The sequence below is a fragment of the Scylla paramamosain genome, unplaced genomic scaffold (genome assembly GCF_035594125.1).
Source record: "Scylla paramamosain isolate STU-SP2022 unplaced genomic scaffold, ASM3559412v1 Contig5, whole genome shotgun sequence".
Classification (NCBI taxonomy): Eukaryota; Metazoa; Arthropoda; class Malacostraca; order Decapoda; family Portunidae; genus Scylla; species Scylla paramamosain.
Genome location: NW_026973670.1, coordinates 1375001 through 1387500, shown reverse-complemented (window position 1 = coordinate 1387500; position 12500 = coordinate 1375001). Strand labels below are relative to the sequence as shown.

The following is a 12500-nucleotide window of genomic DNA, read 5'->3' as shown; positions in this document are numbered from 1 at the left end:
CCCAGTGAGGTGTGCAGCACTGTTCAGGGGGTGCTGTGAACTTATCATTAAACCCAGCTGTGACCTCACTGAACGTTTCCCTTTGTGTCTCACAACACAAGGGGGCAGTCACAGCCTGCCCTCTAAAGACAACTCTCTTCCTCCACACAAAACTACAAGCACCTAATAACACACACACCCTTCACTCTAAAATTTTAAAATCATCATGGCGACTCCTACACCAGCCTCGGAATCCCCATCTGGGGAGGGGACCATAAATGTCCCCAGGTCGGACTGCCTTTCTGTCAACGACCCTAAGTGTCTTGACACCCCCCTCAACTTTTTCCTCATTAACTTGTGCAACATTCGCGGTCTAAGATCTAATTTTCAATCTGTAGAACACCTTCTAAACCTCATCTTCTTTTCCTCATTGAAACTCAGGTGTCTGAGGCAACCGACATTAGCCCCTTTTCTGTTCCCTCCTACTTTCTCTATCCTCATTTTCTATCCAAAGCTGGATGCTGCGTTTACGTGCGCAATGACTTAACCTGCTCTCGTGCCCACGCTCTTGAATCTTCCGAGTTTTCCACCATCTGGCTACGACTAGAGTCACTCTCATACTAAATTTATCTGTGCTGTATACCTCTCACCTAACTCCTCTGACTATAAGAAATTCTTTGAGTACTTAACTTCCAAAGTGGAGCACATTCTGACCCTCTTCCTTTTTGCAGAGATCTCCATTCTTGGAGACTTCAATGTTCACCACCAGCTTTGGTTTTCCTCTCCCTTCACTGACCATCCTGGTGAACTAGCCCACAACTTTGCTATCCTCCATGACCTAGAGCAATTGGTGCAACACCCTACTCGTATTCCTGACCGTCTTGGAGATACGCCACACATTCTTGACCTTTTCCTGACCTCTAATCCTTCTGCTTATGCTGTCACCCTTTCTTCTCCATTGGGCTCTTGCGATCACAATCTCATATCTTTATCTTGTCCTATCGCTCCAATCCCTCCTCAGGATCCCCCTAAGCGAAGGTGCCTCTGGCGTTTTGCCTCTGCTAGTTGGTGGGACCTGAGGAGGTATTTTGCTGATTTTCCTTGGAATGACTACTGCTTCCGTATCAGAGACCCGTCTTTGTGTGCTGAGCGCATAACAAAGATGATAGTGTCTGGCATGGAGGCGTACATTCCTCACTCTTTTTCTCGTCCTAAACCATCTAAACCTTGGTTTAACACAGCTTGTTCTCGTGCTATACATGATAGAGAGGTGACCCACAAAAGGTACTTAAGCCTTCCATCACCAGAATCTCATGCACTTTATATTTCTGCCCGGAACCATGCCATGTCTGTTCTCCAACTAGCCAAAAACTCCTTCATTAACAGAAAATGTCAAAACCTTTCAAGATCTAACTCCCCTCGTGATTTCTGTTATCTAGCCAAAAGTATTTCCAATAACTTTGCTTCTTCTTTTTTCCCTCCTCTATTTCAACCAGATGGCACCACTGCTATCACATAATTTTCTAAACCTGAACTCTTCGCTCAAACCTTTGCTAAAAAACTCGATTCTGGGCTTGTTCCTCCCTCTCCTTCACCCTCTGACTACTTCATGCCACGTATTAAAATTCTTCGCAATAATGTTTTCCATGCCCTCGCTGGCCTAAACCCTCGGAAGGCTTATAGACCTCATGGGGTCCCTCCTATTGTTCTCCGAAACTGTGCCTCCATGCTTGCACCTTGCCTAGTCAAACTCTTTCAGCTCTGTCTGTCAACATCTACCTTTCTTTCTTGCTGGAAGTTTACCTATATTCAACCTGTTCCTAAAAAGGGTGACCATTCTAGTCCCTCAAACTACCGTCCTATTGCTTTAATTTCCTGCCGATCTAAAGTTTTTGAATCTATCCTCAACAGGAAGATTCTTAAACATCTATCAATTCACATCCTTGTATCTGATCGCCAGTATGGATTCCGTCAAGGCCGCTCTAATAGTGATCTTCTTGCTTTCTTTACTGAGTCTTGGTCATCCTCCTTTAGAGATTTTGGTGAAACTTTTGCTGTTCCCTTGGACATATCAAAAGCTTTTAATAGAGTCTGGCACAAAGCTTTCATTTACAAACTACCCTCGTACGGCTTCTATCCTTCTCTCTGTAACTTCATTTCAAGTTTCCTTTTTGACCGTTCTATTACTGCTGTGGTAGACGGTCACTGTTCTTCTCCTAAATCTATTAACAGTGGTGTTCCCCAGGGTTCTATCCTGTCACCTCCCTTCTTATTATTCATTAATGATCTTCTAATCCAAACTTCTTGTCCTATCCACTCGTACGCTGATGATACCACCCTGCACTTTTCCACGTCTTATCATAGACGTCCAACCCTTCAGGAGGTAAACATATCACGCAGGGAAGCCACAGAATGCTTGACTTCTGATCTTTCTAAAATTTCTGATTAGGGCAGGGCAAACTTGGTATTGTTCAATGCCTCAAAAACTCAATTCCTCAATCTATCAACTCGACACAACCTTCCAGACAACTATCCCCTCTTCTTCAATGACACTCATCTGTCCCCTTCTTATACACTGAACATCCTCGGTCTGTCCTTTACTTATAATCTGAACTGGAAACTTCACATCTCATCTGTAGCCAAAACAGCTTCTATGAAGTTAGGTGTTCTGAGACGTCTCCGCATGTTTTTCTCACCTCCCCAGCTGCTAACTCTGTACAAAGGCCTTATCTGTCTATGTATGGAGTATGCTTCACATGTCTGGGAAGGTTCCACTCATGCTGCTCTTCTAGACAGAGTGGAATCAAAAGCTTTTCGTCTCATCAACTCCTCTCCTCTAACTGACTGTCTCCAGCTTCTCTCTCACCACCGCAATGTTGCATATCTAGCTGTCTTCTACGGCTATTTTCATGCTAACTGCTCTTCTGATGTTGCTAACTGCATGCCTCCCCTCCTTCCGCGGCCTCGCTGCAAAAGACTTTCTTCTTTCTTTCACCCCTATTCTGTCCACCTCTCTCACGCAAGAGTTAACCAGTATTCTCAATTATTCATCCCTTTCTCTGGTAAACTCTGGAACTCCCTGCCAGCTTCTATATTTCCACCTTCCTAAGACTTGAATTCCTTCAAGAGAGAGGTTTCAATACACTTATTCATCAATTTTTGACCACTGCTTTGACCTTTTGATGGGACTGGCATTTCAGTTGGCATTTTTTTTTATTATATTTTTGTTGCCCTTGGCCATTGTCACTCCTACATAAAAGAAAAAAAAACTACTACTACTAATAGACGTTCTACTTCTACTACTGCTACTACTACTACTACTACTACTACTACTACTACTACTACTACTACTACTTCTACTACTATTACTTTTACTACTAATACTACTACTACGACTGCTACTACTACTGCTACTCTACTACTACTACTACTTTTATTATTACGATTACTGTTACTACTACTACTTCTACTAGTATTACAACGAATATTATTATTACGACTACTTTTAGTATTATTATGAATACTACTACTATTACTACTACTACTACTATAATTATTATTACGACTACTGTTACTACTGCTTCTGTTACTACTACTACTATTACTACTACCACTACTACTACTACTACTACTACTACTACTACTACTACTACTAGTACTACTACTACTAGTACTACTACTACTACTGCTACTACTACTACTACTACTTCCTTGGAACCCTCAGTGTCTGCTTTACCATCTTTCCTTGATTCATATTTTTTTTATTATTTTTATTGTTATCAGTGTGTGTGTGTGTGTGTGTGTGTGTGTGTGTGTGTGTGTGTGTGTGTGTGTGTGCAGGATTACAGAGAAAAATACTATTCATGGACACCGTAATTTATTCACGGAAATAAACAAATTTTTTTTTTTTTTTTTTATGTAGGAAGGATACTGGCCAAGGGCAACAAAAATCTAATAAAAAAAAAAAAATGCCCACTGAAATGCCAGTCCCTTAAAAGGGTCAAATCAGTGGTCAAAAATTGGTGGATAAGTGTCTTGAAACCTCCCTCTTGAAGGAATTCAAGTCATAGGAAGGTGGAAATACAGAAGCAAGCAAGGAGTTCCAGAGTTTACCAGAGAAAGGGATGAATGATTGAGAATACTGGTTAACTCTTGCGTTAGAGAGGTGGACAGAATAGGAGTGAGAGAAAGAAGAAAGTCTTGTGCAGCGAGGCCGCAGAAGGAGGGGAGGCATGCAGTTAGCAACATCAGAAGAGCAGTTAGCATGAAAATAGCGGTAGAAAACAGCTAGAGATGCAACATTGCACCGGTGAGAGAGAGGCTGAAGATAGTCAGTTAGAGGAGAGGAGTTGATGAGACGAAAAGCTTTTGATTCCACCCTGTCTAGAACAGCAGTATGAGTGGAACCCCCTCAGACATGTGAAGCATACTCCATACATGGACGGATAAGGCCCTTGTACAGAGTTAGCAGCTGGGGGGGTGAGAAAAACTGGCGGAGACGTCTCAGAACACCTAACTTCATAGAAGCTGTTTTAGCTAGAGATGAGATGTGAAGTTTCCAGTTCAGATTATAAGTAAAGGACAGACCGAGGATGTTCAGTGTAGAAGAGGGGGACAGTTGAGTGTCATTGAAGAAGAGGGGATAGTTGTCTGGAAGATTGTGTCGAGTTGATAGATGGAGGAATTGAGTTTTTGAGGCATTGAACAATACCAAGTTTGCTCTGCCCCAATCAGAAATTTTAGAAAGATCAGAAGTCAGGCGTTCTGTGGCTTCCCTGCGTGATATCTTTACCTCCTGAAGGGTTGGACGTCTATGAAAAGACGTGGAAAAGTGCAGGGTGGTATCATCAGCATAGGAGTGGATAGGACAAGAAGTTTGGTTTAGAAGATCATTAAAGAATAATAAGAAGAGAGTGGGTGACAGGACAGAACCCTGAGGAACACCACTGTTAATAGATTTAGGAGAAGAACAGTGACCGTCTACCACAGCAGCAATAGAACGGTCAGAAAGGAAACTTGAGATGAAGTTACAGAGAGAAGGATAGAAACCGTAGGAGGGTAGTTTGGAAATCAAAGCCTTGTGCCAGACTCTATCAAAGGCTTTTGATATGTCCAAGGCAACAGCAAAAGTTTCACCAAAGTCTCTAGAAGAGGATGACCAAGACTCAGTAAGGAAAGCCAGAAGATCACCAGTAGAGCGGCCTTGACGGAACCCATACTGGCGATCAGATAGAAGGTTGTGAAGTGATAGATGTTTAAGAATCTTCCTGTTTAGGATAGATTCAAAAACTTTAGATAAGCAGGAAATTAAAGCAATAGGACGGTAGTTTGAGGGATTAGAGCGGTCACCCTTTTTAGGAACAGGTTGGATGTAGGCAAACTTCCAGCAAGAAGGAAAGGTAGATGTTGACAGACAGAGCTGAAAGAGTTTGACTAGGCAAGTTGCAAGCACGGAGGCACAGTTTCGGAGAACAATAGGAGGGACCCCATAAGGTCCATAAGCCTTCCGAGGGTTTAGGCCAGCGAGGGCATGGAAAACATCATTACGAAGAATTTTAATACGAGGCATGAAGTAGTCAGAGGGTGGAGGAGAGGGAGGAACAAGCCCAGAATCGTCCAAGGTAGAGTTTTTAGCAAAGGTACAGTGCACTATTTTCTCTCTCTCTCTCTCTCTCTCTCTCTCTCTCTCTCTCTCTCTCTCTCTCTCTCTCTCTCTCTCTCTCTCTCTCTCTCTCTCTCTCTCTCTCTCTATGCCTCTTGTCAGTCACTCAGGTGTTTTCAAGGTCGCTGGGCCTCGCTCCCCTTCTGCCTGGCTTGTATGATGCCATGTAGTATTTTACAGGAGTACTTTTAATCACGGCAGTAATGTTGTCGTGCAATGCTTGTCAGTAAATTATATGTATTTTAATGCCACTTCTCTTGTTATAACACACACACACACACACACACACACACACATGGAAAAGGAAAGAACGTGTGACCTTAGGCGCTCTAGAGCAGCCTTGGCCAGCATGTTGGCCTTCCTGCCTTCCCCGCCCCCTATTGATAGTGACCTCGGTTTTTTCAGTTTTCAACTCTTAGTTTTTAGTTTTAGGCTCGCCCTGGTGAGATTGTTGTACTTGTGAACACATTTAGCGAGTGCGTGTCGACACATAAAGGATAATGTGTGCTGCCGTGCAAACGTACGAACGCAACTACCTCCTGCGTCGTATGCGAGGGTCCGGTCACCCGCCGCCCAACGTGATAGTTACTTACTTTTACTGACCAAAGAAATTATTCATACAGTAAAGTGAAAGGTACAAAATTTGCCAGTGGTCCAAATAAAGAATCATACATTTACAAACATAAATAACAACACTTTCACCTAAGTATTGTTTAAGAATTAGGCGATGCAAAGTAACCAGCATTAGCAAGCACTTACTAGCAGTAATGCTATAACTAACATAGATACATAACTCAGCATAACGTCTAACACAATTTGACCAATATTAATGCAATATGTAGTTCTAATTAAGTATTGTTTTATTTTTAGGTCCTATAACTATTCAACACTTCACACACGTACCTACATAAGACATTTACGTCTTCTGTTTCTTTAAATAACTCGTCTAAATTTTGTTTGCTTATCATATATTTTTGGCTGACCTGTCTCGTCAGTACGCACTCCAGCAGTACATGTTGGTCAGTCTGTGTTGCCTGCCCGTCACATGCACACACGCGCAAGTCCCGCGAGATGCGACTCCAACGGCCGGTCTCGATCTTTAAGTCATGAGACATCAGTCGAATTCTAGTAAACGCCAAACGTGTAAAATCAAGGACATATATGTAATCTGAATAAATATTATGGACACCAAGACTAGAATTCAATATTGTTTTATATGTGTGATACTTTGTTGCGTCTTGTGGCTTATTGGTAATTAAATTAATTATTCTGTCAAGAGGATTTATATGATTATCATACTGTATGGCGCTCTGGATAAACTTATAACCAGGGGTGTTAGCTTCTCTGCATCAACTAAATACAAGATGAAATGGTTCACTTCTGTCGAGTAGATAGAGTCAGCTTCCTCTCCAAGAAACGTTTCCGTCGGGCACAGACAGTATGGTAAACTGGCTTAATTCTCGATTCAACATGACATAAGTTTGAGCTTGTGTTATTTGTCACGTCCAGGAGACATTTCATAAGTTTATTGTACTGACTGGTGAGTGACACACAGCCGTCTGTCAGCCACGTCTTGCAGCTGTATCTCAGTTCAGCCAACACAGCCGCGTCAAAAACAAGTCGCTTATAACACTGAGGCATATCAGGGCACGAATTATAGAAAATTTGTTGACGACTGACTGACACTTTGCCTCGTGTAGTGACACCACGTCCTTCATACAACCGCTGTCGGTAAACCAGGCCCTTAAAAACTTGTATCTGTCACAGTACTTAATAACGTGTTCCTCGATCTTTAATGGAACTTTATCACAACGAGTGATATTTCAAACAAAAAAAATAATTTAGTCCTCATTAGGAACAATTCCATAATCATTGCAATAATCGATGACAACTCTGTGTGTGACACGGTACCCGCTCCCCAAGCCGCTGCCTCCCATGGGACGGAGCACCCACCTCTCCATACTGTGGACACCCACACCCACCACCTCGACCCCCCGGCCAGCTATCACCAGGACCCACCGCCTCATGTCTGACTCAGCCATGAGGGAGGTTGGGCAGTGGGTGACACAACACCCGTGGACCGAGGTGCTGGATGTGGAGGACGTCCACTCAAAATGGCACAATTACGTCGCCACCACCACAGAAGCCTTCCACCGCTACTTCCCAGCCGAGAGCGTCACAGTGCACACATCTGATGCCCCCTGGATGACGCCCCGCATTAAAAGACTCATGCATCAGAGGACGTGGTCGTTCCACTCCTGCCCGGACCTATACAGGAAGCTAAGAAACAGAGAGATCAGGGAGATTAAGGCTGCCAAGTCAAGCTATTACCCGGACAAGATACACCACTTCAAGCAGGCCAACAAGAGACAGTGGTTCGCTAGCAGCAAAGCTTTGTGTGGCCTACAAAAGCACACTTCATCTCTTCCTTGCACCTCACACCTTCCTGCTAATCTCGCGGCTCAGGAGATGAACGACCACTTTGCCGCTATCTGTCACACCTGCCCTCCCCTCCACACCACTCCACTTCCTGCCCATCTTCCCGCTCCCTCCCCTCCCTCCATTGTCCAGGCGATAGATGTTTTTAAGAGGATACTTAAAGATACCAAGATACCAAGATACCAAGGATACTTAAAGATACCAAGATCCACCACACCCACTGACCTTCCCATATGGGAAGAGCCAGCAACACCGCTATGCCCCATAATAAACGCCTCTCTTTCCCAACACTCTTGCCCCGCGGACTGGAAGACATCTTACTTCTCTCCCATCCGCAAAGCTTCCAGTGCACAGTCCCTCGGTGACCTCAGGCCAGTCTCTATCACCCCCATCCCTAGCTTTATTTGTGAAGATTTTGTGTATGACTGGGCCTACACCAAAACTTGTTATACCGTGGATATCAGACAGTTTGGAAATATTAAAGCCACCCCCACCTCCCATTACCTGACCAGCTTCCTTGACTTCATCCACAGCCACCTGGACAAGCGAAACACCTCTCTAGCTGTTGCCTTTGTGGACTTCAAAAAGCCTTTGATCTTGTTGATCACTTTGTTGGCTTCAGCAAGGCAATAAGTCTTGCTCTCCCTTCCAACCTGGTAGCGTGGCTAGCCAACACCCTCTCAGGGAGGCGTCAGGCCGTTCGCTATCAGGGCTCTGTCTCTAATATCCAACAGCTGACATGTGGGGTCCCCCAGGGAACCAAGATGAGCCCACTATGCTTCCTCCTCCTCATTAACGATGCCCTCACTGACACCCCCATGGCTGGAAGTATGTGCACGACTGCACCGTGGGCGTCCCAGTCTCCAACAGGAACACGGACTACTCGCCACTGCAAGTCATTTTGGAGCGACTGCAGACATGGACGGAGGAGAGCAGGATGACCATCAACCACAGCGAAACTGTGGTGATGCATTTCTGTACCTCCTCTGTACCAGTGCCCCCTCCCCAGCTCACAGTGGGCCCTCACCCCCTCCAGGTGGTCCGATGTGCCTCTGGATGTGCTTCTCGGAGTCACGGTGGACGACCAGCTGACCTGGAAGCAGCATGTCGCCAGCACCGTAAGATCCGCTACCTACAAGCTGTACATGATGCGCAGCCTCAGGTCGCTGGGGACACTGACAGACGAGTTAAGGGGAGTGTGCCTCACCTTCATCCTCCCCAAACTCATGTACGCCTCCCCAGCGTGGTCCTCCTCCCTCACACACACTCAACAGCTCCAGCTGGAGAGAGTGCAGAAGAGGGCGTGCAGGGTCATCTTTGTCCCTGCCTACACCACCTGTGATGAAGCCCTGACCACCCTGAGTCTGTTCAGACGTCCAGACTATCCACCAGGCACCGAGAGGCTCTGGAGAAGTTTGGAAGGGGACTTCTGCATCATCCACGCCTCAGACACTTGCTGCTGCCTGACGCACCTCGCCACGGAGCGGTACAGACTCAGCGCGATTCCCACCATGCCATCAATCAACAGTATTCCTCTTCTATATTAAGTTTAGCTTCAGGATTAATGTTAAGTATTTTCCCACCCCCTCTGTATATTTTCAGTTTGTAAACTGCCTTATTAATAAATCATTTATTATTATTATTATCATTATTGTTATTATTATTATTATTATTTTATTATTATTAATATTTTTATTATTATTATTGTGTTTAGTGTTTGTGGTATATAGTCTTGCCTCGTTAGTGCCTCATTTTCTACTTTCTGAGTGTGTGCAATAGAAAACACAGTGAAAACAATTACCAGGAAAGAAAAGAGTAAGTGTACTCACCTCAAGAGTGCAGGTGTGTAGACTCTGGGAGACGGGAGGAAGCAAGGCGTGAGGCGGGAGGTGCCTGTGGGGAGAGACACACTGTGCTTCATGCTCTTACATTTATACTCCACAAGCACAAGTCTGTACCTGTGTACATCTATCTATCTGTATCTATCCGTATAAAAAGAGAGACAGACAGAGAGAGAGAGAGAGAGAGAGAGAGAGAGAGAGAGAGAGAGAGAGAGAGAGAGAGAGAGAGAGAGAGAGAGAGTTACCCAAAAATATACTTACTGTTTGACTAGCTATAATTCACTGATTTTTTTTTTTTTCAGAAACAGTTGGGCAAAATAAAAATGTCAGAAGTAAGAGTAAGCTGTGAAGGAAGAACATCTGTCATAAAGTGTTACTGGAGGCACGAAAATGTCAAAGAAGTGCAAAGACAATTCAGAAGACACTTTGACAGGGATCCACCAAGGTGACACAGCTAAGTTTGTACCAGATGGAACTGTTCACGACCTTTAATAGCATGCCTATATAGTAGTAGTAGTAGTAGTAGTAGTAGTAATTGTAGTAGTAGGTAGTGTTCACGATTTCTCACTACTACTACTACTATACTACTACTACTACTAATAATAATAATAATAATAATAATAATACTAATACCTCTACTACTACTACTACTACTACTACTACTACTACTACTACTACTACTACTATGTGAATATTAATAATAATGCCTAAGAATTGTTGCAAAAACAGCTGCAGTAGTAGTAGTATTTATATTAGTAATTGTAGTAGTAGTAATAGTAAAAGTAGTAGTTCTTGCTGCTATATTGTTACTATGATTGCTATCAGTAATATCACACACACACACACACACACACACACACACACAGAGTTGTAGTAGTAGTAGTAGTAGTAGTAGTACTAGTAGTAATAGCAGTAGTAAGTGTATCTTGTGTGGTGCGCGTGTGTATCGCATTGTGTTCCTCCTCAAAGACTTAGTGGTGGTCAAGATAACCAGGATTGGCCAAGCCCTCCCTGAAGTGTGCTACCAGTAGTGTACCAGGTGTGTTGAGTAGCCGCCAGGTGTACAGCCACACGTGTGTTGTGTACATGTGCATGTTGTGTACAGAAAGACCTCCTGCTGGTGTTTTGTTAGTCCCATCATGCCGCTGGCCCGGGAAACTACACTTGCCCCTCTTCTCAAAGAAGCCATCTTGCTGCGTCAGTCCGAGACGCCTCCTTCCCCCCCACCTCTCTCCCCACCACCCGCCAGCCACTCCTTCTCACTTCCGCCAGCACTTCTGGCCGCCCAATAGCCAGCAGCCCCTTCACGGCCACTACCTGCCAGCACGCCTTCCTGTCCTTATCTCCTCCCTCTCCCTCCCCCCCTACCCTCAACCCACTCCTTCCTAAGCCCATTTCGCCACCCACTCCTACCAGGCCCCTACCAGCAACCCACTCCTTCCAGCTCCAAGCCTGCCAGCCGCCCCTTCCTGCCCCCCACCCACCATCCACTCCTTCCGGCCCCCACCCGCCTCACGCTCCTTTCCCCTTTCCGCCGCCCACACACGAGGTGCTCTCCTCGCTCCCTCCCCCCCACTCATGACGTCACGGACGGCGGTGACAGTGACTGGCTGGTGTGAACCGCACCTCACACTCGCTCTACATAAATACTGCTGCTACTACTGCTACTGCTGCTACTTCTACCGCTACTACTACTACTGCTACTAGTACTACTACTATTACTACTACTACAATTACTAGTGCTACTACAATTCTGTTACTACTATTACTGCTACTGCTGCCACTACTGGCGCTACTACTACTACTGCTACTACTACTACTACTACTACTACTACTGCTACTACTACTACAACTACTACAATTCTGTTACTATTACTACTACTACTATTACTACTACTACTACTACTGCTACTACTACTACAACTACTACAATTCTGTTACTATTACTACTACTACTATTACTACTACTACTACTACTGCTACTACTACTACTACTACTACTACTACTACTACTACTACTACTACTACTTCTACTACCTACTACTACTACAATTACTACTGCTACTACGCTTACTTATGTTACTACTACTACTACTACTACAACTACTACTACTACTGCTACTACTACTACTCGTTCTACTTCTACTACTGCTACTAATACTGATATTACCTCTACTACTACTACTACTACTACTACTACTACTACTACTACTACTACTATTACGATTACTGTTACTACTATTACTTCTATTAGTATTACTATGACTATTATTATTACGACTACTTTTAGTACAAAAATGAATACTACTACTATTACTACTACTACAATAATTATTATTACGAGTACTCATACTACTGCTTCTATTACTACTACTACTACTACTACTACTACTACTACTATTACTACTACTACTACAACTACTACTACTGCTACTACTACTACTACAACTACTACTTCCTTGCAAGCCTCCCTGTCCGCTTTACCGTCATTCCTTGATTCATATTTTTTATTATTTATATTGTTATTAGTGTGTGTGTGTGTGCAGGATTACAGATAAAAATATTATTCATGGACACTA

The 12500-nt window shown here is 44.0% G+C and overlaps 2 protein-coding genes across 31 annotated transcripts in view; one reads left to right on the top strand and one right to left on the bottom strand.

The window, feature by feature from the left end:
* Positions 1-12500, top strand: part of LOC135096592 (uncharacterized) — an 88594-nt gene that overhangs the window by 68452 nt on the left and 7642 nt on the right. For 19 of the 26 annotated variants that reach the window (XM_063998221.1, XM_063998216.1, XM_063998219.1 and 16 more), the window contains one exon: positions 7565-9109. In XM_063998221.1, the coding sequence (XP_063854291.1) occupies positions 7577-8713 (1137 nt within the window). In that variant the 5' untranslated portion in view covers positions 7565-7576 and the 3' untranslated portion in view covers positions 8714-9109. Of the gene's footprint in view, positions 1-7564; positions 9110-10223; positions 10367-12500 lie in introns of those variants that run through there. The other 7 variants (XR_010264837.1, XR_010264838.1, XR_010264839.1 and 4 more) reach the window with 2 other exon arrangements.
* Positions 1-12500, bottom strand: part of LOC135096588 (uncharacterized) — a 72614-nt gene that overhangs the window by 53373 nt on the left and 6741 nt on the right. For all 5 annotated transcript variants that reach the window (XM_063998183.1, XM_063998180.1, XM_063998179.1 and 2 more), the window contains exon 3: positions 9910-9973. The gene's annotated coding sequence lies outside the window, so the exon portion shown is untranslated. The remainder of the gene's footprint in view (positions 1-9909; positions 9974-12500) is intronic.